This window comes from Simochromis diagramma, unplaced genomic scaffold (assembly GCF_900408965.1).
Source record: "Simochromis diagramma unplaced genomic scaffold, fSimDia1.1 OVJJ01000205.1, whole genome shotgun sequence".
Lineage (NCBI taxonomy): Eukaryota > Metazoa > Chordata > Actinopteri > Cichliformes > Cichlidae > Simochromis > Simochromis diagramma.
In genome coordinates, this window is record NW_024386782.1 from 18,070,040 (window position 1) to 18,096,663 (window position 26,624).

Consider the following 26,624-nt stretch of genomic DNA (forward strand, 5'->3'; position numbering starts at 1 on the left):
TTTTTTGCCATTATTTTCACACATTTGGAGTTTTTGTTCACTTTCAGGCTTTTATTAAAGCTTTTTTCTGCATTTCTCAAACACAAATTTCTCATTATCTATAGGAAATGTTGTAGCCTGAGCCTATTTATTCAGTCAGTCTCTGTTTTAGCAAAGCCTTTAATAATTATCCTCGGTTTGCTTACAATTCCCCAAGCTCATGTGCTCCTTTTGCAAAACTAACCACATTCTTACTCACTGCAACACATTTTGTACTTGTGATGCACAACAGAAACCACAGGTGGCAGAATCAAAATATTTTTACAGTACGGATGTTTTTTTTTCTTCTTCCTTTCACATGAATCAAGGTTGCTCACACTTGTGGCTCATGGTGTGATGGTATGAGCTGGATCAGAACAGACTCAAAGGCGAATTGAAGATCAACATCAAGAACTTAAGAGGAGGGATGTTTTATAGATGTTTTTAAAAAATTTCAGCAGAAATGTAACTTGTTGATGTATCCATTTTTTTCACAGACGTGTTTTCATTTAGAAGAATTTTCCATTTCCCCTCCCAATACCAAGTGTTTGCAAGTCTTATAAGACACATGCATTGCTCTAGTAAAGATGTTTTAAATTTAATTCTTATAATTACGTTGCACAAGACTGTAAAATGTGTAAACAAATGAGATTGCAGTCTTATGAGACCAGCAATGCAATGCATATTCAACATGTATATTATCAGAAGGAGAGGTGCTATTTGAAGAATTTACAGGAACATTTTGAACGAGTAGATGTTTGAAAAAGGTGGAAAAGGTTTTTAAAACTTCATTTTGATGCAATTAGCAAGTTTTGTGTGTCTGTGTGTGTTTTGTTTTTAAGCATTTTGATTGGGGATTTAATACTAGAGCCCAACTTATACAGTTTTAACACTGATACCAGTTGCACTGAACAAACTGTGCAACATCAACACCTTTCTTTTTATCTTTTCACTTTTAAATGCTTATAAACAGCGATACAGATAGATCAGCAAACAGCTGGTATAGCCTGATGATGTTGGTCTGCCGATAAATTGGTCGAGCTCTGTTAAAAATGTTCTGTTTTTATGTCTCCATAACTGAATTAAAGATAATTTAAGTCAGTCTTCAACATAACTGTCCAGAGGTGTTTCAGAACAGTAAAAAGTACAACCCAATCACATCAGATTCCCAGCGGTCACCATAACATTTTCTGCTATTAAAGAGTACAGTGTTAATAGGAGAATCTTTAATGTTTACTGTATACAGATGTTTCACATTTTTGAAATATGAAAAAGACTGTTTGATCACTGTGACACAACCACACAAGGCTGAGCAGACTTCACATTTTTGATTTTCTGATGAGGTGTGTGACGAACTAGAAGTAGTGTTTCTTTTGTTTGTTTTTTTACAGGTTGTGTGTATGATGTGAAAACTGTTTCGATGATCAGGTGTTGTCTAAAAATTATGAAAAAGTGTATCAAATTTTGAAAGACATGTTTTCTGGTGACTGCAATCTTTAGCACCTCGTATATGTTTGCTTTACAACTGAATTATTAGGCAGATGTAAATTTCTTTTGTTCCCCAAATATTTATTCTGTGGGTTTCTGAAATGCTGCTTAGATGCAGAATATTGAATCTTCTAGCTTCCCATACACAAGCCCTGCTGCACCAGTTTTCCATAATACCTTGTTTGTTCTTGTATTTTCTTTTTGGCCATCTTCATCATGTTGTTTTTGTCTATCTGGGACATTGAAAGTGCAAAGTAGCTTTCACTAGTAGCAACAAACATTGCACAACATAAATTGACACACAAAGGCAGCTGTTAAAATTAATTTGGCTTTATTGCGTGCCCTGTACATACTGCAGATATTCTCAGAAAGTTCTGTTACAGTGACACCTTGTGGCCATACTGCAGCTCTGCCACTCCACTCAGACCATGCCAGGAGATATGCTCTGCATTAAAAACCTCTCACAAGTTTAATGTATCCAGCAGCAAGTGCACACTCTACTCAGTAGCTCGTGTTTCTGTAAACCTCTGTATCCTCTGGCACGGCCTTCGGGCTCTCACTGTTCTCGGTGTTGTTGAGATGGTATGAAGTACAGATTTTGGATATACAAGGAGACACACAAGGGGAATAAATTTTAAAACACAAAGGTGGTGCAAAATAATGCAATAATTCATTGGGTGGAGACATACAGCAACAAAAAATGAATACATATGACTCAAATTAATCTACTGACTGGTGGTTCTATTAACTAATAAGAAAAAAAAGATACAGGAAATTGTTGGTTGATCACACTCAGGATTTGTTTACTTGTTTATTCAGCAGCACAAACATTTCTTTTCTTGGGTTTATGGTCTGATTTCTTCCAGTATGGTGAGTTCCATTCTGGACTGGACTAATTCATTTAACATCTTACTTCCAGCTGTAATCCCGGTTTTTATCTTTATTATGTTGGCAATTCAATAAACTGTGTTTATCATCCAGATCCATTAACATAAATTGTTATATAAAACTTAAACAGAGAGGTTTTCCATACAAGAAAGGCGAAACTCTCAGAGGTCTTTGCCTTGTCTAACTGCAAAAGTGAAAAGTAAACTACAAATGAATGAGTAGACTTCATCTTCCTCAAGCAGTAGCTTAGGCAAGCTGCAGTGCTAACAGTTCCTCTGCGTTATGGCCATCAGGGAATACAGACACAGCAGTCAGACCAGTCTACAGGCGCTTTCTGTTCTCTGCATCCTCCTTCGCTCCACACAAGCTTCCTTGCCTGTGAGCATGCTGACCTCTGTGTCTGAACTGATGCGTCTGTTCACTCTTAGCCAAATAAATAGAAAACACGGAGAATGACAGAAGGAAGGATAAGCCAAACCAGGTGTGTTTGAGTTTGACGGGAAGTGGAGTCATATTTCCCACGTTATGACGACGTTAGTGTTGTTTCCGTAGGTGCTGGAGATTCCGTGGTGCTCGTGGATCCTGCCTCTGTGGGGGCTGTGGCTTCGGTGGCTGGATTAATCATGTGTGCTGCTGTGACAGTAACTGAAGCTGGAGGGGCGGCAGTGGAAGTTGGCAACATGGGAGTCAAACCCTGAGAGAGGACAGGAGGCAGCTGGGAGGGCAGCATGGTGGGCAGAGGAGGCAACGTGGCCAGATTTGAAAGGTTCAGGGGTGGGAGTGGAGCCAGAGATGGGACTGTTGAAGACAGATAAGAGAGGATAACTGAGGTGCCTCCTTCATGTTAGGTTTTTTTTTGTTTAAACTCAAGTTGACTTTTCAAACACAGAACATTTTCACACTTCACCTTCTTTTTAGCTGCTCTGTAGAGATTTGGAAAAATAAAGGGTCACAACACACGCTGGCATGAACATGTTTTTACCATCAAGATCTGACTACAAACCATCTCCTGATCACACTCAGCTGCCTAAATGCAACAGTGCATTTTGCTCACTGAACAGACTTGAAGCAGTTTACCCACAAGACTTCTTCCCTGGTTTGGTAGTAATTAAATAATATTTCATTTTCAAAAACTAAACTGATCCTTTATTCCATAAGCTTAAAAGCAAAGACTGGAGTAAAGTCTTCATTACCCACCTGTCATCCCTGCTGGTGGCTGTAAGGTGCTGCCGCCTGCTAGTGACACACCACTGAGATCTAGGACTGGCAGGTTGGGAAGGTTAGGGAGCGCTGTTAAGCTACCCGGGAGGGGTATCAGACCTAGAAATGCAAACACATCCACACAACCACCATAATCATTCATGTTCTTAGACTTCCTCAGTCTTATGTACACTGCTCTTCAGAATGCGTGCAGCTTTAATGCAGTAAACCACTCTAAAAAGGTAAAACTAGGCACAAATCACAACTAAAAAAACAAAAGAAATAACAAAGCACCATTGCCACTGATGTGAGCAAAAAAAAGAAGGCTCAGGGGAGAAGAAAGGGCAGGGGGTAGTTGATGAGGTTTTGTAAAGGAAAGTCATTCTGAGTGTGGGAAAGGTCAACATGAATATGTTCACTGAATGTGTGTAATGTGTACACAAAGACTTGTGTCTTTATTGAGGAAGGGTGTGAACCTTGCTGAAATCACCTGGTAGCGTGGTGGCTGGGTTCAAGCCGGCAGTGGCAGGATTCAGCGGAGGCAGAGGGGTGAGTGAGGGGTTAGTGGAGGTGGGCAGAAGAGGGACTGTAGGCAAACCTGAATTGGAAGAAGAGAGACATTAAACATTAGATGAGAATATTCCTGCCGTGTATCAAACTTAAAACTGGTGGATTTAACAAACGTCTGTGAGTGAAAGTGCAGACATACCTGTCTGCAGCTCGCTGGGCATGGTGGGCGGGGCTGAGGAGCTGATTGACAGGGCAGACAGTGACCCTTCAAGGCCAGAGGGAATTGCAGGTGCAGCAGGAGGAGGGGTGACTGCTGAAAGTTGCACCTGCAGAAGGTAGACATTTTCATTGAATCTATTGAAAAACATAACTGTTCTCTCCAACAGGCTGCGTGCATGCTAAATGAAAAACAAACACTCAAACCCTTCCAATGCCGTACCTGCACATAGACCAAGTAATTTAAGCGATTGATAGTGGGTATCGATTTATAGCCCCACAAACTCTAAGACACAGGTACAAAAAGTTTCAACAGAGTCATACTGAAGCAGCTTTAAACTGCCCTGTTTTTTAAATAAATGTGTACATTCTGACCTCAGTAAATCCGTCTTTCAGTGGACTGACAGGCTCACTGGAAGAAGTTCCAGGGAAACTGATCTTCTTCCCCTCCTCAAACGGCCGGGTGGGAATCCTGTGGAGGTATCCATAGCCGATCCCACAGCCAAGGCTAGAGAAGGGGAAAAGAACACTGTGAATATAAACAGGGTTCTCCAGTGAAAATCATTTGACATCCACCTGGTCTGAGACCTTTAATTTACCACCTTTATTCTCATGTTTTAAAAAGAGATTTAAATCGGCCTTTTTATTTATTCTCATTTTGGCTCATTTGTTCAAGGACATCATCATTAATAAAAATAGCTGACCTTACTTGGCTGATAATATTTATGCATTTCCATTTTTAATCATGTCAGATGCAAATAAATAGGACGCTTATTTTGAAAATACACAAATTCCAACAGGAGTCTGTGTATTACCTGCCCTCTCCTCCCCAGGCAGTGTTAGGTGTAATAACAACCTCTCTGCAGTTGTCAGTGTCTGTGTTGTACACATACAGTTTCAGGCCCTTCCCCTCGTGGCTCTCTATTAGAGAAAAGAGGTCCTCGGACTGCAGAAACAGGAGGACAAGAAGGTAAATCTTCAGGAACTAGTAACATTGAGTGACAGCAGCAAGAACCAAGATAAGTATGGGTAACCAACCTCATTCATAACAGTATCGGCTCCAATTATATAGTCAGTGTGTGGCCGCAAGCCAGCAAGGGCTGCTGGGGAATTAGGCTCCACTTCCTATTAGACATAGAAAAATTACTGCTGTATCACACAGACGGAGATGATGCAACACACAACCTTTGTGGCTACCTACCAGGACATGCCACACGTTCTCATTGGCTCCCTCAAAGCTGCAGAAGCGAATGGAGACACCGAGCAAGCCCTGACCCCCCCACAGGTTGCTGGGGGTCACCGTGGCCTCCCGGAGCTCCAGAGTCTTTGAGGAGTAAACTAGCATCTTCACTGGTTTCTCGACATGGGCTTTCAACAAGTCCTTTAACGTGTCGTTGTCCTTGTTCTGCAGAAAATGAAACAAACATAAGCAGAGAAAGGGGCAACGGTGAACTGTAGCCTTCCATAAGGCTCTTATTTCATCCTGCCAGCTGCAAGTGCTGCATTTTCTCACCAGTCTGGTGTTGTTGATGGAGACGATGAAGTCAAAGAAAGGCTCCAGCCCTGCCCGGTGCCCAGGCGAGTTCTCTTGAACCTGTATGAAAATGAGGGATATCCTCAGCTGCTAGGCTGTGATGCTTTATTGAAATTCAAGTTTCCTCTAAATAAATCGCGCTGATCAACATGCAAACTAGTCATGACTCAACTGGCTTACAAATGAGCAACTTCTAGGATACAAAGACGTCAAATCAGCCTTTGATCTGAGTTACCCTGTATACAAATACCACTGTGTGAAAACCATAATCAGGATGGGGGTCAATACTACTCATCCTACACTCATGCTATCAAGTCTAGCCTCTGTGTTTGCTATTTTGATATCACTGTTACCACTACTGGACGACAAATACTAAATGCTCATTTTAGCTCACTAGTCGATTAATCAAAGGCTAAGCATATGTAAACAGGGTAAAAAGCCCTGTGTACAAGATAAATGTCTGATAACGGGGTCTATTACTAAAACTAGCTTGGCAGCTGTCATTCAAATTAGCGACGTAGCATCAACTAGCCCTACGGTTTCTTTGCTTTCGGGAAGCATATTTAACTAGCTGAGCAGCAGGCATACACAGACACCGTGATTAAAGATGCGTGTTGGGTTGACACAGCTTTAAACTACACATTTCCCAGACGTGGTGGTTTGCTGGACTGGAGGCCCCGGCAGTCATCCCCGGCCTCAAGTCAACACATACAACCGGGAATTCTTCGCCTCAGACCGGAGGCTAAGCTAAGAGCTAAGAGCAGGCTATAGAAGCTACAAACTCACCCGGAGGACGTGGTATCCCTCGGAGCCTCCTCCCGGTATCTCCACACTCTGCGAACCACCCATACTTTTGCTCTTTTAAGGCCTTTTTAGTTTGGTTTAAGGCCGCTTGTTACCCAGCGAGTTAAGAATCCTTAGTACTTCCACTCACCGGGTACACGTCGCCAAACGACAAGCGAACTGATGCGCATGCGTCATTACGTGGCAGGAAACAACGCCTTTTCAAAACTTTGAAATTCCTGTCGGTAATAGCTAATTAATATTAACAAGCCTCTTTAGTGACAGACAGCAGCACATAAAATCCTAAACGAATATTCGTTTACATTTAAAAGAAAGATAAAACTGCAAAATGACTGTCACATATATCTTGCCTTTTTAATCTTACTATTTTATTTTATTTTATTTTATTTTAATCAAATTACATACATTTAGAGTTATTCAGCACTCTTAGTTGCCTTTGTATGAAGTTGTGTGACTAGGTTAAGAAACCGGTCCTCATTTAAAACTTCTTCCTATAATCTATCTCTGTTACAAGTCTCTTATCAAATGCAGGCAGCGTTCATGCTCTGCTAGTTCACTACACCTAACCTACAAAAATCATTAAAATGTACCTGTAAAAATCTTTGTGTGCAAACTGGTTCAGTGAAAGCTGCGAAATTCATTATCTTATACCCCCCACAAACAAACAGAAAACAGAAAAAAAGCAATCGACCAAGAAACTCACACCACTGATTCATTTAGAATTATTTAAAATAAGTTCATCGTATTTGTGTATAGCCTGCTCACACATAATAAATATTTAAATAAAATAGACTGAGTTTTGCTGTTTGTTCCTATGTCTATCAAGGCATATTTTGTAATACTTTGTAAAGTTCTTAATTATGGTTCATATTGGCTTTGTCACTAATCTTCCATATCCCCAAGATGTGTACTTACACAATTTGAATTAATACACAGTTGCTGCTTCTTGAGAGCAAACTTGACTAGAATATCTTCAAACACAGATCCCACAAATGTAAGCAATCCTCAGCTCTAATCATTCACATGTTCTTCACACGTCCATCATTCAGTCCACTCATGGTTCTGTACACCATGGGTGTCAAACATAGCGCCCAGGGGGGCCAGTCATCCAATCCAATGGATGTTACTGATTAAGACCTCCTCCACCGCCATTCATACTGCACCAAAGTAATTAATCAATAGGTGAATAAAGATGTTTAAAACACAGAGAAGTTCCTGTTTCCGTTTTTTGTGAATGAATGTGAATTACTCACCTGGGCAATGAGCTAACAGAATTTTTTCTGTAATTTTACTCATTTATTGATTTGTGCTGACAGATTTCTTTCATTTACAGCATTTCTTCATTGTGCAGAAAAACTGAGATGCAGTGTTGAAATTGCACTTTTTAATATTAAATATGACTAAATATGTAGTTAAACGTCTTTACAGTGGCAGACAGGTTTTTTTTTTTCCTTGTTCAGCCCGCTTAAGATCAAAGGAGGCTGTATGCATGCCACAAGCTTGGCCATAATATTTCCTCCCATCACCCTCAATCGCCATTTTTGGTAGAGCTGTAAATAGCTTCATGCTCCCCGCCCATGTGAAGAAGGTTATTCCCTGTTTCTCTCTTATAGAAAGACATGTAATCTTATTGCAAGGCTCCTCTGTCTCATACACAATAAATCTGACATGCACTCAAAAAAAAAAGTCATAATTAGAACAGAGCTAGATGTTTTCTAAATGGCTCTGCTAGTAAATTTCATATAAACTGGGAGCTTCCTCTAAATTACATCAAGACTTCTTTTAATTCTTACTTTGCACATGCAGTGACACTCTGTGGATAAATACACTGGTAATGCACCGTGCTGTAATAATCTTTTTATGTTATATTGTTGTTATTTTGTTCATTGGTTATTTCACTTTATATGCAGGTTTACATATTCATGCATGTGTGGTTTCTTTTGGTTTATGTTATCGTGCAAAACTGTTTATAAACACATTTTAATTACATCATGAATTTACTTCTAATGTAGTTTTGCATTTCTGCATTAACGTGAATACATGGGCTAAAACGTGAGGTCAGTCTTTACCCCTGAAGCTACTTTTCTAATGTTACTCTGAGCTGCTTTGAATTGCAGTGTATAATGAAGCTTTTTATTTCCCAGCCTTTACAGGGCAGAGGGCAGTGCTTTTGCTTTGGAAGGAGGAGTGCTTTATTGACTTTAGCTTACATTATTGCCTTACTACAGGCTAGTGGTGAGATCCACATAACTGACTTGCTTTTATCTTTTACTGTCAGTATTTTTTATAGCTTAAAGTTGATCGTGGCAGTGATGCTTGCTCATCTGAGCTTATTTTAGCACTTGCCACCTAATAATTTATGGTGGCTCAGTAGTCAAAAATATTGACATAATGTTTCTCCCTGAAAGACAGTGCGTCTCCTTTTAACACTGTTGCTTTTAAATCATAACAGATAATGCTGTTTCCTGTTCAAACCACTCACTCTGTTGTGTCATACTTCCTGCTGAAAGATGTGAGACTTAATAAGTGACACTTCCATTCACAACAGCCACCTTGCAGTGAGAAACTCTCAAAGCTTTAATTTGAACAGAATGCTGATGCCTTGCCTGTTAGATGCTATCTGTCTTTCTCCTGTAATACATACCAGCACATTTAGTGAAACCAGTTGAACTGGCACGAGCCAGAGTCATGCAAATGCTAATGTAAAACCTAGTAAAAGCTTCCTTCTATATAAGTAGGGTTATGAGTTAGTCTAACTCTAGGGCCTAAGCATTCTCATACTTATGTTTTTATTTGTATATATTGAAATTCCTTCAATTAGAAGGAGCACTATTAGAAGCCCTTTTCATAAGGTATCATTATCATGTGCTGTGTGTTGTGGCAAAAAGTGATTTCCAATGTTTCTGTGTATTTTTTTATATGTATTACCTTTACGTATGTTGGTAAATAGACTTCGGTGAACAGGGTTTACAAAGGGGTTATATATAGAATTAAAAAATTATCTGTTTTTCAAGTATCTTTATTGTACTTAAATTATAACCAATCCGGTCCTTTATCCCCACTTAAAATATTTTTTTACTGAACTATTGTAATATTTGCTGCCATTTCTGCTGTTGTCTTGGCCAACTTACTCTTACAAAAGACATTTTTAATGTTAATGAGATTTTTTTTTTAACTGCATAAATAAAGGTTATATAAACGTCACTGCCAAAAACTGATTGCGGCTTCAATGTTTTTACACGAATGTTGTTCGTGGCTCAAGATTACTTTATGTCATCCATGAGGGATGCATTTGACATATATTTCACATATTATAGCCCAACAAGTTACTTATAGCAGTTTAAATACGAGCAATCAGTTTTTGGCAAATACCAGAAATCAGTTTTTGGCATACAAGCATTTTTTGGCACAACACCGGCACAGAGTCACCACCAGAGGGCGCCGGGACCACATCTCTATGAATAAGTGCAGCTTCACTCCGGAGTTTCTCCTCTGGTTTTTTTACGTGCTCTATTCAGAGGTTATGAAACACCGGAAGCATTGCATTTGTTTCTTCATGAAATGGGGCCTTAAATAGACTGAATCAGACTAAATCGTAGCTTAATAAAAGGCATAGAAAGTAGAAAGGTGGAAGGATTTTCTTTTAAAGCAAAATGAGTATAAGAGAGGAGGGAAAAGTGATGCAAAGAGCAAGAAAAGAATAAAGACCAGAAGGAGCTGGAGAGAAGGGTTTCACAGCCAATCCGACACACAGCTGGAGGCCAAACAAAGCTTCTGGAGGATGATTAGGCAGAGAGGCAATAATATATACTCTGTGTGTGTGTGTGTGTGTGTGTAGCTGCTGATAAAGGCAGTTTGTTGGGAGAATGGGATACTTTGGAGTAGGGACACAAATGAAATGTCATTTTTCAGGGTGTTCTTTATTTTACTTTTTCAATAAGCCACACAGTTTCATGTTCTCTTTATACTGACTTTATTAAATATCTTGTTAAAGATGTTATGATTCTGTTAAAGTGCCTACTGAAAATTTGCCAGGGAAACATTCCCTTAGAGAGCTTCACATACAAGAGTTACTTGTCACATTACACACACACAGATTACTTTAAATATGATTTATGCAATTGTGCCATTCACATATGGTCCCTAATAAATACTCTGTTAACATAACTCTTATACTAAAACGCATCCATTTACAATGGAGGAAAGTAAGGTGAACATGTGCAAAGACACTAACAGGTACCTTTGTACAAGATATTCCATTGAGCTCCCATCACACTGAGAATACAAGTAATATGTGTAACAATTAATATACTATATTATAGTAATGCATTAGGATTCAGACAGACGCAATTCTTCGTTCTTCCCAGTCTCAACGAGAGAGTACATTCTCACATCCTTGTGCTTCTCACTAAAATAAAAGACCGGCGCTGCGGCCAGAGGATTATAGAGCTTTCATTCTTAATCTCATCAGAAGGCCAGTCAATCATCTCAAAACATTCGGTCAAAAAGACTGACAATCACAAAAAGAAACACACTTATAGAGATTGCATCGCAGTAAAAGGTCAACAGGTAACGTTTTACAAACACCTAGTCTATAAGAAGTTATACATGAAGGACGATGGATTGCTGCGTTCCCGATTCTCTCTTTGGCTGACGATATCACTTTAAATAAACTTTACTCGGTTCACTGTGTTACAGCGTAATACGCATAAAGATACATGTACAATAAAATACCTGAATCTGCAATCACCTGCGGAAATGCAATAAATATTTTGTCTCATTCCCATATCACCAAATATGAATATATTAACATTGGTTTAAACACAAATGGGCATGATGTGACTGCAGGGAACGGACAACGAGCCAGAGTTTTACAACTTAAAGGTTGTCACAGACCTACGATAGCTTTAAATGGGGATCTTCTACGAGGGAAACTATTGCAGACTGTAGCTCTGTCGGATGGTCCGAAGTCGTGTAACAGCTTGACACTTAACACAACCTGTAACTATGCTGAGCACGTTAGCTTATTTTTAACACAGTGCGAGCCTAAAATACACCGCTGCGGGGCTTTGGACACCGGGTTCAGGGGAAACAGGTCAGAGTGCTGAGATCAAACATATGTACAGCTGAAAGCACCACCATATTGTGCAGCACATGTATGATACAGCAGAATAACTTGATACTTGTAATACTTCGATCTGTTCTTTCCCCCCTTATTTTTCATTAATTTACCACACTCACTCACACACACATTTGCTGTGGCACACACACAAGACATTAAAAGACAAACATTAAAAGACTGCACACACACACACTCTCTTTCACACACTTGCGCATTACAAGGCTCAATTGCACACACAGACATTAGAGCACATTTGCTTTTAAAGGAAACTTTAGATAGTAATTATATATATATTTTTTTCTATAGAAGTACCTATGTGGGCCAGAGCTAGTAAGAAACTCCAGAGGCTCTCTCATTGCTCGTTTCTTTCCAGCGGTGAAAACATTTAGAGTGCTGCAGGCAAAGGCAGACCGGAAAGAAAGAACCTAAAACGTGTCCTATTATTTCTCGGACTGCAGCACTGTGAATGTTTCACTCTGCCGTTCGCTTTTGCAGTAAAATCGATCACAGACTCCGGGAAGGCCCTGGAGCAGCGATGGCTGTGAGGTCTACAGGTCGTGGGCGAGCCTCTCGATCTCATCGATGAGGAAGTCGATGTCAGACTGGGTGACCGAAGGATTGGAGACGACCATTCTGAAGAAGTTTACTTTATTGCCCTGAGGCTGGTAGCCCACCATGGTGGTCCCTGACTCCATCATCATGGCCTTGATCTTTGGTGCCACCTGTTGGAGTGAAAAAGATGACAAAACAGAGCCTTGTATTCCTGAAAGCAATCTAATAATGTGAACATCTTTTATTGGCTGTTTGAAGCTGATCGTGGTGGAACTTATAGTGTGATTATAGTTGTACCCTGTGGAGTTTTTCTCGCCTCTCATCTCCATCTGGCATGCCTCTCAGGCTGGGTGGAATGTACCAGAAGCAAACATTGGTGTGCTGCGGCTGCAGGCAGAAATGAACACGTCAGATACAGATCACGGTGGGTTTTTATTTATTTATTTGCATTTACATACAACAACATTCTGTTAAACAGCAGTGAATTAACCCTGGTGATTAAAACTGGACATTGGTAAAGGAAAAATAAAAAGAGGGAAGCTCACCACTCCGTCAAACACCATCTCATATCCCTCCCTGTTCTTGATCTTGTTGTATAGGTACTGAGACAGATCCAAACACTTGTCAATGTGCTGCTCAAACCCAGTGGTGCCCTGCAGGGGAAAAGAGAAGCCAATAATTACAGTTAAGAACACTCAGTATAGCACTAAATAGCATTGCACTAACAAAGCCATGAAGGTTCTTATTGGCTTGGAGATGCTTTTCTGTCTTTTTTAGCCAGCATGTATGCACCCGTCTGTCCACCCGGCTCACCTTGGCTTTCCACATGAGCCAGAATTTAAAGATGTCCACATGCCGGCCACACTGGATGGCCTTGTCCCCTGTGTCATATGTAACGTCGTATTGTTTGTCTGGTTGGAAGAGGTAGCCAGCGCACATGGAGTTGCAGCCTGCTAGGATTCCCTACAGACAAAGTGCACAAACTGTTAACATTTCCTTTCACAGGTCTCCTGCCCAGGCTGTCATCATTTAGACATGTCAGACTACATGTACCAAGAAAAGCTGATGAGTATGAATGTGCAATATGGATATTCATAGAACTGTATTTTTCATAGGTTAAAATGAAGAAAACCCCCCCAAAGTGTAATGGAAATGTTTAAGCTTTTGCTACATGTCTGTGTCAAACTAACCTTACTGAATGAAAGCCTCCATATTGTCTTATTCTGTCTCTGTGTTATCTTTCAGATATACAGCATGTTGATGTACAAGTTATCTTTTATTACACAGTGTTCTAACCGCAGATCGATAACTTGTCTTCATAAATGATTCGATTCTTTTAACTCAAAGAAAAGCATGAAACATGTTTGCTGGTGTGCTGCCTGTACTACTACCCCTTTACAAACATAAACAGAAGTAATTAAGAACATCAATAGCTGTAAAGCTCAATAGCTTTACATATGTATATATATGTGGACTTTATAATGACAAGTGGCGACCTGCTCCAACGTTTGGATTAAAAGAGTCCCTAAAACTTGTCATCATAAATTTTTAAGGTGAAGTAATAGAAACAAGATACTGTGTGTGTGTGTGTGTGTGTGTGTGTGTGTGTGTGTGTGTGTGTGTGTGTGTGTGTGTGTGTGTGTGTGTGTGTGTGTGTTCCTGTACCTTTTCTCTGACCAGGATTGCTGAACACTGCAGAGGCACACCCATCATCTTGTGTGGGTTCCATGTGACAGAGTTGGCCCTGCAAAACATGTTGTCAGTGCTATCGTTAGCACGCTGAGGTTTCTTTTAAATAACAACACACAGCAGCTTATCAGTTCCCATGTGCTCACCTCTCAATTCCATTAAGCTTATGGCGATGCTTCCTAGACATCAGCAGTCCACCACCCCACGCACCCTAACGAGATAAAACAGTACTGTTAAAGGAGTGGATGACGCACTGGAGCTCCTGCTATCATCACTACTGCAAACTACTCACATCAACATGGAGCCACAAGTTATACTTCTCACAAATGTCAGCAATCTCATTGATGGGGTCAAATGCTCCATACACAGTTGAACCAGCTGTTGCATTCACAAACAATGGCACATAACCCTGCAGATGTAGTACCCAGGATAGATGAAAAGAAATGTGGTTAGAGATAAAAGTACATGGAGATGCAATTATATTAAAAAAATAAAAGGGGAAAAAAAAAGACCCTGACCTTCTGTTTAGCGTCGAGGATTTTGGCTTCCAAATCCGCAGGAATGACTCTCCCTCTGAAAACGAGCAGAGCAGCATGGAATCGCTGTGGATCTACATGTTGCACATACAGTATTCATCAGATGATTTCTGCAACGATTACAAACCTCTCATCCGTGCTGAGCAGGATCACGTTGTCAGTGCCGAACCCCAGCGCAGCTCCAGCCTTCTTTATGGAGTAGTGGCTCTGTGGGGACACATAGCAGACCAAGCTATCAATGAAATACCTCTGAATTCAAAAAGGGGGGATATTTTGAGAGCTCATTGTTACTTGACATTTTTCCTGCTCTCTGTCAAGTTGTCAAATTCAAAATACAAAAAAACTAAAATAATGAATTAATTGAAACAGCCAGTGCCCTGATTTAAACAGACCTACTGCTTATTCCCTGACTTTGATTAATCTACAGTCAATGAAGCAGCTTATCTGCATTGTTAGATTACCTGAGATGTACAGTGTGTGTGTGTGTGTGTGTGTGTGTGTGTGTGTGTGTGTGTGTGTGTGTGTGTGTGTGTGTGTGTGTGGTCACTTACATGCTCAGATGTGAAAAGGACAAGGCGGGGAGCAGCAGACATGCCCTTGGTCTTCACCTCTGGGAAATACTTGTACCGTGCGATCATCACACTGTACATGTTGGAGATAGCACCCCCTGTTAAGCACACCGCACACACATCAGTACCCTGGACAGCAGCACACAGTCTGTGCAGTGTACATCCACGTGGAATATTTGGACCAAAAGTCATACAGTAATATGAATATTGGCTATACATGGGTAGTGTGATTTACAGACCGACCTGGGGAAAAGAGGCCGTCACCCTCTCCGTTTGGCCAACCAATCATCTCTCTCATTTTCTTCAGAGTCAGCTGTTCCATCAACACAAACACTGGGGCGATCTCATAGGTGAACCTGACAATCATAACACCGAGTAATGAATGCAGCACATCATTCAGAGACACTGAGCATTCTTTTGCACTCGTAAGGCAGAGAGTCCACAGACTCCCCCAAAACACACACAGTGATATTCATTGTGTGTCTATATTATTCATTAGTCCTTCTATAATTCCATCTGCAGAGCACAAAAGTGGAGCTTGTGCTGACTGGGCTAATTAAAAAGTGGCCGATATGAGTCAACCAGCAAACATTCATATTCAAATGCCTCCTAAAATCACTCAGTGGTTTAATTAAAGCACACAAAGCTCTGATGGATATCTGTCAATGGTGCCGATCTCAGCGGCGACTCTGAATGGGGCTGATGTGATGGCTGAGAGAACTCGAGTTTGTGTGTTTGTGTTTGTGTGTGTGTGTGCGTGTGACAGAAGGACAGGGAGAGGGAGTGCTTTAAAGAGATAACAGCCAACAGAGATAACAGCCTCTGTTGGCCCCAGAATATAGAAAAAATGAGGGAGAGCCTATGCCTATGAATTTCATTATTTCATTAAAAAGATGAAAGAGAAAAGATTCAAAAACAACAAAAAAGAAGTAATCTTCACACTCTTGAATTGAGCCAATGCTTTTAAAGCTTGATATGTGCCTGACCTCTCTGTCAGTTAATAAAAGATAAAACGACTGTTATCTCCATGGACAGCCACCAACAAAACTCCTGGAGAAGCTAAAGTGGGTCAAATGTGTCACAGAAAGGAGGCCTGAGCTTTTGCTCTCTTTGCTAAGTGACATTTCACTGCTTCCCACACGCACCCTTAATGCTGATCCCTGTTTACCCCGCTTCTAATGAGGCCAGTTACACAACGCTCCTCCACCTCCATCGCTGTAGCTTCACCCATCACCCAAATTAGAAGCAGCGTTATCTCCACGTTTCTTCGATTCCTCCCTGTTTTTTTCCCCTCCCCTCAAATAGCTATCTGCACAAGGGCTGAGGCTGTTTTTTGTAGTTTGGTAGAAAGGGGGAGGTATAAAGGCTGCGAGCAGAGTGAGATTTAGGGAAACAATGCAATGAAGAGAAGTGTGACAGAGGACAACAAAGGAAGATGAGGGGATGATGCAGGGTGCGCACAGAAAAGCACGCAGCAAAGCAACATCATGAAGCACGCACAACGCAGAGGCTGAGTGACAGAGAACAAAAACAAAGAGACAAAGAGAAATTGAAAAAAAAAACATATGAAAGATGAAGAAAGATAACCAAGGAGGCATTTTTCTTGTGTAAATATTTCTGCTGATGATTTTTAGCTTTTGTAAATGCGCTGGACTACTCTATGACTTCTGGGCTGTGACTATGATCTGCTACACCCAAGGATAATATTTCACTTTTCAGTCCCTCACTGGCCTCATCTCACCAATTTAGTGTCCTTTGATATAGTGGAATTATGGTTTATATAAAGCAGACTTAATAACCTGGATGTCTCATATTCCTTTCTTCCTAAAACTCATCCCAGCCACAGGACAAAAAAAAGGCACAAAAAACCCCAGTCAACCTTTTTAAAATTCTCCTTCTCTCTGAGTCATTTCACGCTGTAATGGCAATAATGGTGATCATTATCACAATCAGAGCCAATCATTGGTCTTTTCAGGGTGAAAATTACCCCTCAGTCACCTGCCTGTCCCCAGGGACAGCTCCTAAATGCCCTTATTATCATCATCAAGGGCACTCAATGTGTGCGTGTAAGTGTGTTTATGGACGTGTTTGTGTGTGTGTGTGTTTGCGCGTGTGTCTGTATGTGACTAACCCTCTGACCCCCCACCACCACCACACACATTCCTCTCAGCCCCTCAAAGGACCACTGAGTCCGTCTGTACCCACGGGGACAATAGAGCCGGAATGAGCACTCCGTGGGGAGCTGCGGCAGCCAGTTTCCACAATGTAACAGGGTTTTCTGTGCAGCCGGAGGACATTGTGTTTCAGTGTGGGGCCCAGCTGGCCTATCTGCTAACACCAGCTCACAATGAGCCTGTAGTCAATGGACTGGAAACCCTAGCTGCTGTATCTGGGACAGCCAGAGCTGGTGTGTGTGCATGTGTGCGTGTGTCATTATGAAAGCGTGCACAAGCGTGTGTGGGAAGTCAATGGCCCCGTCTCTTGGGGCATTCTTCCAACCAGGAAATGAGATGGGAAAGTTTTTCTAAGAAGGTAGTTTCCTATGCTAATGTTTTAATAGAAATTGGACAAATTAGGTGTCACAGTTTTCTTCTAGCCTTTGCTTTACTGTCCTCAGAAGCAAGTTTGGACAATATTCTTTTAGGTCTAAAGTGCATTGTCTTGTAATTACTGTTTATTCTGGGTGACCTTTTGTGCTGCACTCGTCCTGTTATTTTCTGCAGTTATGTGCCAACCCTTTCACCAAGTCAGACTTATGCAGGTGTGATTTTTGCACTTCACTGGAAGTTCAGTTCAGTTTTCTCCTATCTATGAATGCGGCAAGTCTGAACTGAGACTGAAGTCACGATACAAACGTCTGTATTATCATATCATAGTTTCATTGTGATTGCCATATGAAGCTGTTAATGACTAGTTAAAGGAACCCAGTCTGTAAGAAGCTGTAATGTTTAAAGGTTGTTTGGGTAATGGGTGAACTGTAAATATATACAGAAACCATGCAGTTTATATTTTCTTCATGATCTAATAATGACTACATGATCGAGCCTTAGTTTAAAACAATCCTCATTCTTTCGTTATTATCTCCTCTAAAGAAATTAAAAAAAAAACCCTACATAAATAAAGCACTCCTACCAAAGCTCAGCTGTTTTTGACAGACCTTAACTGATTTGTGTCTCTCACTAATAAAACAGCTGCAGAATAAGTTGATTAGCTGATTGCCTCTTATTGTATTCTGTAACATTTCCCATTTCCAGCCTCCATTGTGGCATTTTGCAGCTTTTCTTTGTGTTATGTAACAATAGAATTTATTAGCCTTTGACTACTGACTGCTGGACAGACTAAACAGGTTATTTGATAATGACTGCTTTTGTTGTGGATAACTGGGGTTTTTTTTCCACACACTTCTGATATTTCATATGTAAAAAGTTGAATCATTTCACTACGAATATTTTTGGAAGGTGAAATTATTAATATTTTAAACGTTGCTATTGATACATATCAAAATTTAAGAAAATCACATGAAAGTGACATTGCTATAAATATTAGGCTGATTATTGCTCAGTAAAAAATGTGGATGAACTGACTGTGGATGTCTGTATGAACCTCTGTGAGTGTGCTTGTGTTTTGCTATAATTTGTCACCTCACTCCAGTAATCTTGTCACAGAGTTGTGGCTTTTCGTTCACAGCATGTCTGCGTCAGGATCTGTGTGTGCTGAGAGCGTGTGCAACTGATGTGGGGTTCAGGCCTTCTCCACTCAAGCTGGGTGAACATGTAACTGTGACCTGAGATCAATATGCAATCTAACCACCCCCTGGGGCTTGGTGGTGTGTGATATACACACAGTATAGCACTGTGCCAGACTACCATCTGTCAATACAGGGGGAAAAAACACAAACACTTTATATAATCGGCCTCCTTTGACCAGTGGTGGAGTGAGCCCAGGGGTACATCATAAGCACTATCATAAGCACTTCCGCAATGCTAATATATGATGATGACTAGAGGCTATTTCCACTGGCCTACAAACAGGAAATATCAGTTGTCCCCCTGTGAATTGTATAGGTGTTTCCCTTCTATACATAAACTGTGTCAGGCACTCGGTACAGAGAGTGTACTGTGTGACTTACATGTTGGTGTTGGCGGTGGAGGTGAGCCACTCTCCAGCCAGACCAATAATGTCTAGGCCAGAAGATAACTGGTTAAAGAAGCGTGGGTGACCTAAAGGGAGAAAAAAATAATACAAAATAAATATTAAAAAGTTCAATAATGGGTTTAAATTCAGTCATCATTCAGGTTTCATTTTGTATTTCCATGGCCAACCATAATAGCAAAGGGATCTGACAAAGCGCTGCTCAGTGGGCCATAACAGCTGTATGACAAGCATTTAGACTCTCACACACACACACACACATATACACACAGTGACTGTGTGTAGACCTGGAGCCTGTATGCAGTCATGGATACATGTACACTGTGGTTATGGAGGTGCCTGCCTCACATAATAAACAGAGTAATAAAAAGAATTAACAATAAAAATGAAATAACAGGTGTGACAAAAGAAATGAAAGGTGTGTGGTTTCAGCACCGCCGACAGCTCCTCCAGCCCACAAACTAAAAAAACAGCCACAAAATGTTTTGAGAAGAAAGAGAGGGAGAGAAAAAAGTGCTACTGAGTTGTAGACACAGTCAGTGACTGCCTGATATATAAAACCCGGGGGACAGTTTGAGCGTTGTCGTTTTTAACAGCTTGAATCAGCCCGTGTTAGGATCCCCTCAGGCGACACATGCTTTAATAAGTCGGGGGGTGGAAGAAAGGGAGGATGTGAAGTGAATTACCAGGGGTACAATACATATGGCAGTCATCTAAATAGGCTGTGTACTCTGCGAGAAATGGCCCATTCTCTAATAGTTTGTGTCACATTCAAAATCCACACACTGAACATGTGTGGATATTAACAGAGATGTAATGTCCTGCTTTATTACTATAATGTGTGTGGCAGTAATAAGGTGCAGGACTACATCTCTCACTGCTGTTTGCTTTCAATGCAAAAAATTAAAAGTTAATTGCATCTTCGCCCACATCACACATACCAATCTCCTCTGCCATCAAAAATAACACACACCTCCATGTGAGTTACCCAAGCACATATACAAAAAAAAAAAAAAAAAAAATACAAATCTTTCCCTGTTGAGGTAGGTTAATGTTTCCTCCACGATGAAGGTCGTCCCAAAGCCCTTACCTGTGCGGACGCCATATTTGAGCGTGTCTCTGCAGTCCACCAGGATCTGCTCCAGGGACTCGGGCTGGTCTGACAGCTCCAGGTTGAAGCCCTCGATCCCCTCCAGGAGCTGGTGAGGGTGGTGGAAATCCAAAACCTTTGTAGACCGGTCGAAAGTCTTCTTGACATAGTTGGTAAGGATGTCAACCACCTCCAGCAAAAACTGCATGGTGGGCTCTTCTCCATTTTTAGCCGGCAGTAGGTCTAAAAGAGGCGTGGGAAAAGTAGGGGAAATGAAGCCATTTGTGATTGTGGGAGCTAATATCTGAGCACGTCAATCGATTAGTTTATCTTCTGTAAAGCTAATGCACTTTGTTTTTGAGTAAAATTCTAAAATTCTCTCCATTTTCCCCGCAGTTTCTCGGGCTACATTTCTGTGCTAGATCGAATAAAGACGGCTCCATAATTGGTCTTAGGTTTTGGCTAGCAGGCTTTAAGTTGTGAAATAGCCATCAAAACACACAAAAGACATTTCTCAGCAAACATTTTAACAGGAAAGAGTAGGCAAACACTTATGTTTAAGATGACATCAAAATAAATTCTGTTCTTTGAAAGGAAAGTATTTTATATTTAATCTAAGAAAAAAAATAGTGCTTTGTAATCTATTTATTCCGTCGCGTTGTCTTAATTTACTTTAAAAAAAAACTGATGCGGACATGAAAATAGCACAAAATCACGCTTGCGCTAAATTAAGGTGTTAAAATCAGCTTTCCCCCCTCACTTTGTAAGTCACATTTCTGCCACCGGAATATCCAAGTATTTTAGTTCTGCAAGGCTTTTATAAAGTCTCGAGTTTAGCCTCCGAAAGCACGGTTTACATCACAATACATACATGAATAACCCAACCACAGTTTGGCCTCTCGTTCGTTCTGTTGATATTGGCCTAATAATTAATTTTCCTGTAGCTCACTGTCATTATCGAGCAAAAAGAGGACAAACGCGGAGATGGCAGACAGACAGGTGAAGACGCTCTTCTCTGTTTTATGTCACGATGTTTAAAACGCCCGAGTTATAATAATAACAATAATAATGTTGGTGTTTTTAAGGAAGATCTGGGATAGCGGAAGTGTGGTTTCCTCACCTCTCGCGAACAGGTTGGAGAAGTCGGTCTCGGTACGGCGGAAGCGCGCGTCCCTGTCGCTGTTATCGCACGAGAGCAAGTTCTTCTGGCCCGCGAGCCTCCCCTTCTCCTCCAGGCTGTTGTTCTTCTGCAGGAACCCTAAGGTGTTGCACGGCGAAGAGAAGGAGTTATCACCAAACATCTCCATCCCACTCATAAAAAAATAAAAAACAAAGAGAAAAGAAAAAGAAAAACGGCGAAATTAAAATATAACAGAAAATAAATTTTTAAAAAAAGCAAGAAAGAAAATTGAGATTTTTGTGAAATGTTTTAATCAGCCCATAAACAGCCGGAATACTTCAATCTGAAAAGCTTCTCTGTTGGAGGCCAAATTTATATAAGCTAAGTAGGAAAAGGAAGCACCCGTGGGTGCCCGCCTTACCCCGTGACATCACAGCCTCACCCCGTCAGGAAGCGCCCAGCCAGCTTGCCCCTCCCCTATAGGCGCAGACTGATTGCCTCGGTGCTCAGGACAGGCTGCCACACACAGCCAATAAATATGCACCCTCCGAAGAGGGGTTAATGAAGGATGCAAAGTGCCCTGAAGCAGCGTGTCTCTACAGGGCCACCGTCAGATTTTATAAGCTTTTCGCATATATGTGCAGAATAATGCGTGGGCCTAATTGCGCGTCAAAAACACGGGGAAGCCACACGCTCTTTGTCGCTTAAATTAAAAATATATTTTCAGTGAAAATGTTCATTGCTCATTAATAAAGCGTATGAATAATTAGTGGCCACTGCACGGGGTTAAAACGTCATTTAACTAATGAAAATCCGATGATCACTTACTAAAAAACCAAAAACAAACAAAACAATGTCAGACTTTCTCAGACTTGTGCTGCAGTAAAGCGGTCAATAATGCGTCTTTTGAATGGGTAGAGCTTTACGTGACACTGAATTCAACTTGCGTGACTGCAAATAAATAAACATCCACACTTTCCATCGTGTGAGCCTCTGAAAGAAGCAGATTCCTTTAAGTGATGGAGAAAATAAACGTCACATCCACCCCCTCCACTGTAACAAAAAAGAAAAAAAGAAAAAAAGGGGGGCTATTAGAGACACTGACAGTAAGCCTGAGAAAAGTGACTCAAGAAATAATCGGATGTGATAGGAAAAGCAAATCGTTACGAGTTATTTTAAGGCACGTTCTGCTTTCTGTTTCCAGGCTTGCCCCGGAGATTTTTCTATTGGTGCTGAAATGGGAAAGACAGGGGAGGGTGCAAGGAGGGGCGGGGGGCCTGATCCGGGGCTCTCCTCAGCAGACCTACAGGCTAATGTCCAGTGACCTTTGGAAGATGGAAACGCACACTGACAGTGTGGAGGACGGCCCCGCTCTATCAACCTGTAATGTGGCCTATATTTCTGAGGGCCTCGAAATGTGTAAGATCATAATAAATCGCAAAAGACAATGTGAGCCGGTCAGAAGGAAAAAAAAAGGAAGGAAAGCAGTCACAACGGAATTCAATATCGAGAGCCATGGTATGTCAAAAAATCTTTAAAAAATGTATTTCTTTATTTCATTTTCTTAAATAACATCTACAAGATTAAACCATTTTTTTTCGTGGCGAAACAAAACTTACCGCAAATCTTCATCCCCAGTTTCCTTGTGCATCCGTGCATCCACGCGTATTCGTTGGCTAAAACAAAATGAACGTTTGAGTTTCTGAGCGTGGAGACCGCGAGCAAATGTGGTGAGGCGGGTGATGGAGCACAGCGTGCACATGGAACAAAAAATAAATAAATGGAAGCGTGAAGGAGCGACTCTTGGCCAGGTGTGCGACTGTGGGGTGTTTGGGTATATTCATATTTTCTGTAAAGAATTGCACGGACTGTTTTGCTTTGTTGAACTCTGATTTAGCCTCCTTACACCCCCTCTGATCACAAGGGGGGGTGGGGGGGGTGGGATGAATCTGCTAACACTTCCGATTTGAGTTCAATCAATAGGGACCGACAGTGACCCGCACGGCAAATCCACGCCGGCTCACACACCCAGCCAAAGGGCGGACTGGAATTAACACCCGTGAAATGAGCTCACGGAGGAGGGCAGAAATTAATTGAGTGGATCGCAGTATGTGAGTGGAGCGAGCTGGTAATGTCTCTGGTCTGGAAGTATACAGTAGGCGCTTGAAGCACAAACTTGGAGCGTAGTGCGTCGACGTACACACACGCCCATGCATATACACTTAGTGCCACACACATGCACACACAAACCGGAGCGTGGACACTCGTGAGCTGAGATGGAGAAGAAAGCCTCAGGGAACAAGATGCAGAGCGCTCGGCGCAAAAAGTGAGAAGCGACGAGGCGAATGTACCTGATGTAGAACTTGCGAAAACAAAAAAACAAGCATTTAAATTTACTGAAGCAATCTCATTCCGACAAAAAACAGCCCTAGGTGCGGAGGCCGAGGCATAAAAACACACATACACGGACACACACACAGACGCGCGCGCACGCAAAGCCGCCAGGCGTGAGATGGAGCGTGGCAGAGAGAGATAATGGCAACATCCAGCAGCAGCAGTACGCGAGCAAACAGACAAAACAAACATCCTAGTTTAAAAGGACATTTTCTTGGTTTGAATTTCCATGAAAGAAAAAGTCTGAATATTTTTTTATATGTTTATTGGCACTCAAGGGCCACAAATAAAAGATTTCGAAATTTTGTATCCGGTAACGAGGAAGGGAAAATAAAGCATGTATTTGCACACCGGACAAAAGGAGCTGCAGGCTATCCCTGTAACGTTTTTCTGAAAAAACAAAACAAAAACTGCAATTATTTCCCTGCTTTGGACTGCAGATGGCTGCTCAAGTGTGCTCTAATGGAGTCAATTTTGTGTATGCGACAAAGGCTCGACGTGATTAATTAACCCACAGGTTAATGGACAGGTTTAGATTTTTCTTTTTCTTTTTTAAAAAAGGAAGCGAATAAAAAGCATGCCTAAACTATGAGAATTATTACAGACAATTCTTATATCATTTTTTTTTTTTGCTTTATAAAGACGAAAGGTGCACAGGATCAAATCTTCATGTTTTTATTTTGGGTTGAAACTCATATTTTGAATAGAACACGTTCAGGAAAAACGCTCCGAGATCGTTAGAAATGCCAGCGCTTTAATGGCGCATTATTTCTGCCAGGTCCGCCGCTCGGCGCGCACCGCTGGTCCGCCAGACAGCGACAGGCAGCTGTGATGGCTCTGTTTTTAACCGGAATGATTAACGACGGAGCCCACACAGCAAATGGCCCGGGCTACACTCTCCTTTATCAGACAGGGAAGGAGGGGAGAGAGACAGAGAGGGAGAGAGAGAAGCAGACAGTGGCGCGTGGAGGGTGAACCTGGGTTTAAACCGCTGTGCTGGCGATAGATCGCGCTGCAGAAGTGTCTTTGAGCAAGGCACCGAGTGGCTTTCACCACAGCCCGAGCGCTCTGAAGACTGAAAACCATAAACACAATTTAGCCTCGGGGAGCCGAAGCCAAAGTGTTGTTAACAGGGAGAGGAGTGTGGGGACCTACTTGTGGTCGGAGGTCTTAAATTAGCTGAGTTGGGGTCTTGTTCCCCGCCGGCGGCTCTCGGCTCAGACGTAGCCATCAGTCCTGTGTTACTTTGGTTTCCGGGTGCGGGAATTATTCAGCTGCAAACAAAACGACTCAGTGTTAGGAGAGACTGCGTGTCGGATTTCCGATAACTGCGTGCAGTTTAAACGGCAGGCCGAGATTTTGATCAGAAAACGCACGAATTTTGCTCCGTGCGTCACCAGGAGCGCTTCATTCTCCCTTTAAACGGCTGAAGCCGCGCAATTTGGAGTGAGTTGCGCACAACGCGCAACCAAGACGCACATCGCAATACTTTGGGGGATAAAATGGCTGCATGGGTATAGGTTTTATTTAGAGACACTCTTCGGATTGTGTTGCTTTCAGTCAGCTGTTAACTAACCCAGCGCTGCTGCATGACACAGGTTTACAGATGGGCCACAGATTTACAGATTTGTTTTTTGTTTTTAAGTTGGGAACTAGCAAAAGAAACATGGCTCGTTCTTGCAGTAAGTTCTTGTGGATCGTTAAAACCAAATCATCGTTTAATTTAAAAAGAAAAAATGTTTTGTTATATAACAGATGACATTTTAAACGACCAAAACCAAAATATTAAAGAAAGAACAGGTAAGGCCCGCGTTTCACATCGTATAAAATCACCGAGATGATCAGAAAATCAGAATAAAACGAATGCATTAAAATGATACTTCACAGGCAGCAAATATTGATAAAATGAGGTGACAGTGTCCACATAAATAATCGTTCCCCATTCACGTGTTGACTCAGTAATCGACATTTCAATTAAGATATGCTTTGAACACCACCCTTACTACAATGTCATCACGAGACAGAGAGGCAGCGAGAGAGGGAGAGAGAGAGAGAGAGAGGCTGAACAACTAATAAATTCGTTTTGTCTCCCGTCTGGGAATGATTTATGTGAGAATTCTATTATTATTATTATTATTATTGTTTAATTTATGCTCTGATATTTTGTCCTCCAAAGCTGATCGCACGATATCAGCGGCTGAAAAGTGGAGTGGTTTAAGCATCTTCCCCCCAACCTCTGTCTCTGAAGAAACAGACACGAAGGGTGCAGCTGGAGAAGAAAAGAAGGGATCTTACCGGCTCACGGGGCGCACAGGTTGTCGAGTCCAGACAAAGTACAACTTAAATGTTACAACTGCCACCCGAAGGCGCGACAAGAAACAGTCCAGTGGTGGCGATGGCGGAATATCAACAGAGCGCACTGATAAAATCCCATCCGGCGGCGCGCAAGTGACCCTTTCTCACTCAAGAATATTTTTATTCGTTATTTATATCTGAGGATCCGGCTGCCCATTGGTCTCTTCACGCAGGCATGAGTCACAGCCTTGCCTCCCACCCTGACGGCTAATGAAGCTTCCCTGAGTGCTACTGACAGCTACAATCCACTTTAAGGAACCAAACAAGCAAAAGGAAAAATACCGATGACGTTTACCCGCCCCTGTGTGCGTATATGTGTGTGTGGGCGAGCTCTTGTGTCTCCAGGTGTGGGTGGGTGTCACAGGGATGAGGGTGGAGACTTGAATG

The 26,624-nt window shown here is 41.6% G+C and overlaps 2 protein-coding genes across 4 annotated transcripts; both read right to left on the reverse strand.

Moving 5' to 3' along the window:
* Positions 1 to 1,820: 1,820 nt before the first annotated feature.
* On the reverse strand, positions 1,821 to 6,834 carry LOC120727879 (Golgi reassembly-stacking protein 2-like). The gene is made up of 10 exons (XM_040022466.1): positions 6,641 to 6,834; positions 5,834 to 5,914; positions 5,522 to 5,725; positions 5,359 to 5,445; positions 5,136 to 5,266; positions 4,696 to 4,828; positions 4,304 to 4,430; positions 4,085 to 4,192; positions 3,592 to 3,714; positions 1,821 to 3,192 (listed from the first exon to the last, which is right to left on the reverse strand). The coding sequence occupies exons 1-10, from the start codon at positions 6,701 to 6,703 to the stop codon at positions 2,918 to 2,920; spliced, it is 1,332 nt and encodes a 443-aa protein (XP_039878400.1). The 5' UTR covers positions 6,704 to 6,834; the 3' UTR covers positions 1,821 to 2,917.
* Positions 6,835 to 10,607: 3,773 nt separating this feature from the next.
* Positions 10,608 to 26,416, reverse strand: LOC120727880 (glutamate decarboxylase 1-like). Of its 3 annotated transcripts, XM_040022468.1 has the most exons (17): positions 26,178 to 26,416; positions 25,038 to 25,156; positions 23,108 to 23,164; positions 21,489 to 21,626; positions 20,369 to 20,611; positions 19,256 to 19,346; positions 15,370 to 15,482; positions 15,109 to 15,224; positions 14,685 to 14,764; positions 14,540 to 14,594; positions 14,314 to 14,430; positions 14,168 to 14,232; positions 13,998 to 14,076; positions 13,146 to 13,295; positions 12,878 to 12,985; positions 12,630 to 12,719; positions 10,608 to 12,502 (listed from the first exon to the last, which is right to left on the reverse strand). In XM_040022468.1, the coding sequence occupies exons 2-17, from the start codon at positions 25,111 to 25,113 to the stop codon at positions 12,329 to 12,331; spliced, it is 1,752 nt and encodes a 583-aa protein (XP_039878402.1). In that variant the 5' UTR covers positions 25,114 to 25,156; positions 26,178 to 26,416; the 3' UTR covers positions 10,608 to 12,328. The 3 variants fall into 3 exon arrangements, with proteins under 3 accessions (XP_039878402.1, XP_039878403.1, XP_039878401.1); XM_040022469.1 differs by lacking the exon at positions 23,108 to 23,164; XM_040022467.1 differs by lacking the exons at positions 25,038 to 25,156; positions 26,178 to 26,416 and adding an exon at positions 24,860 to 24,994.
* Between the last annotated feature and the right edge of the window lie 208 nt (positions 26,417 to 26,624).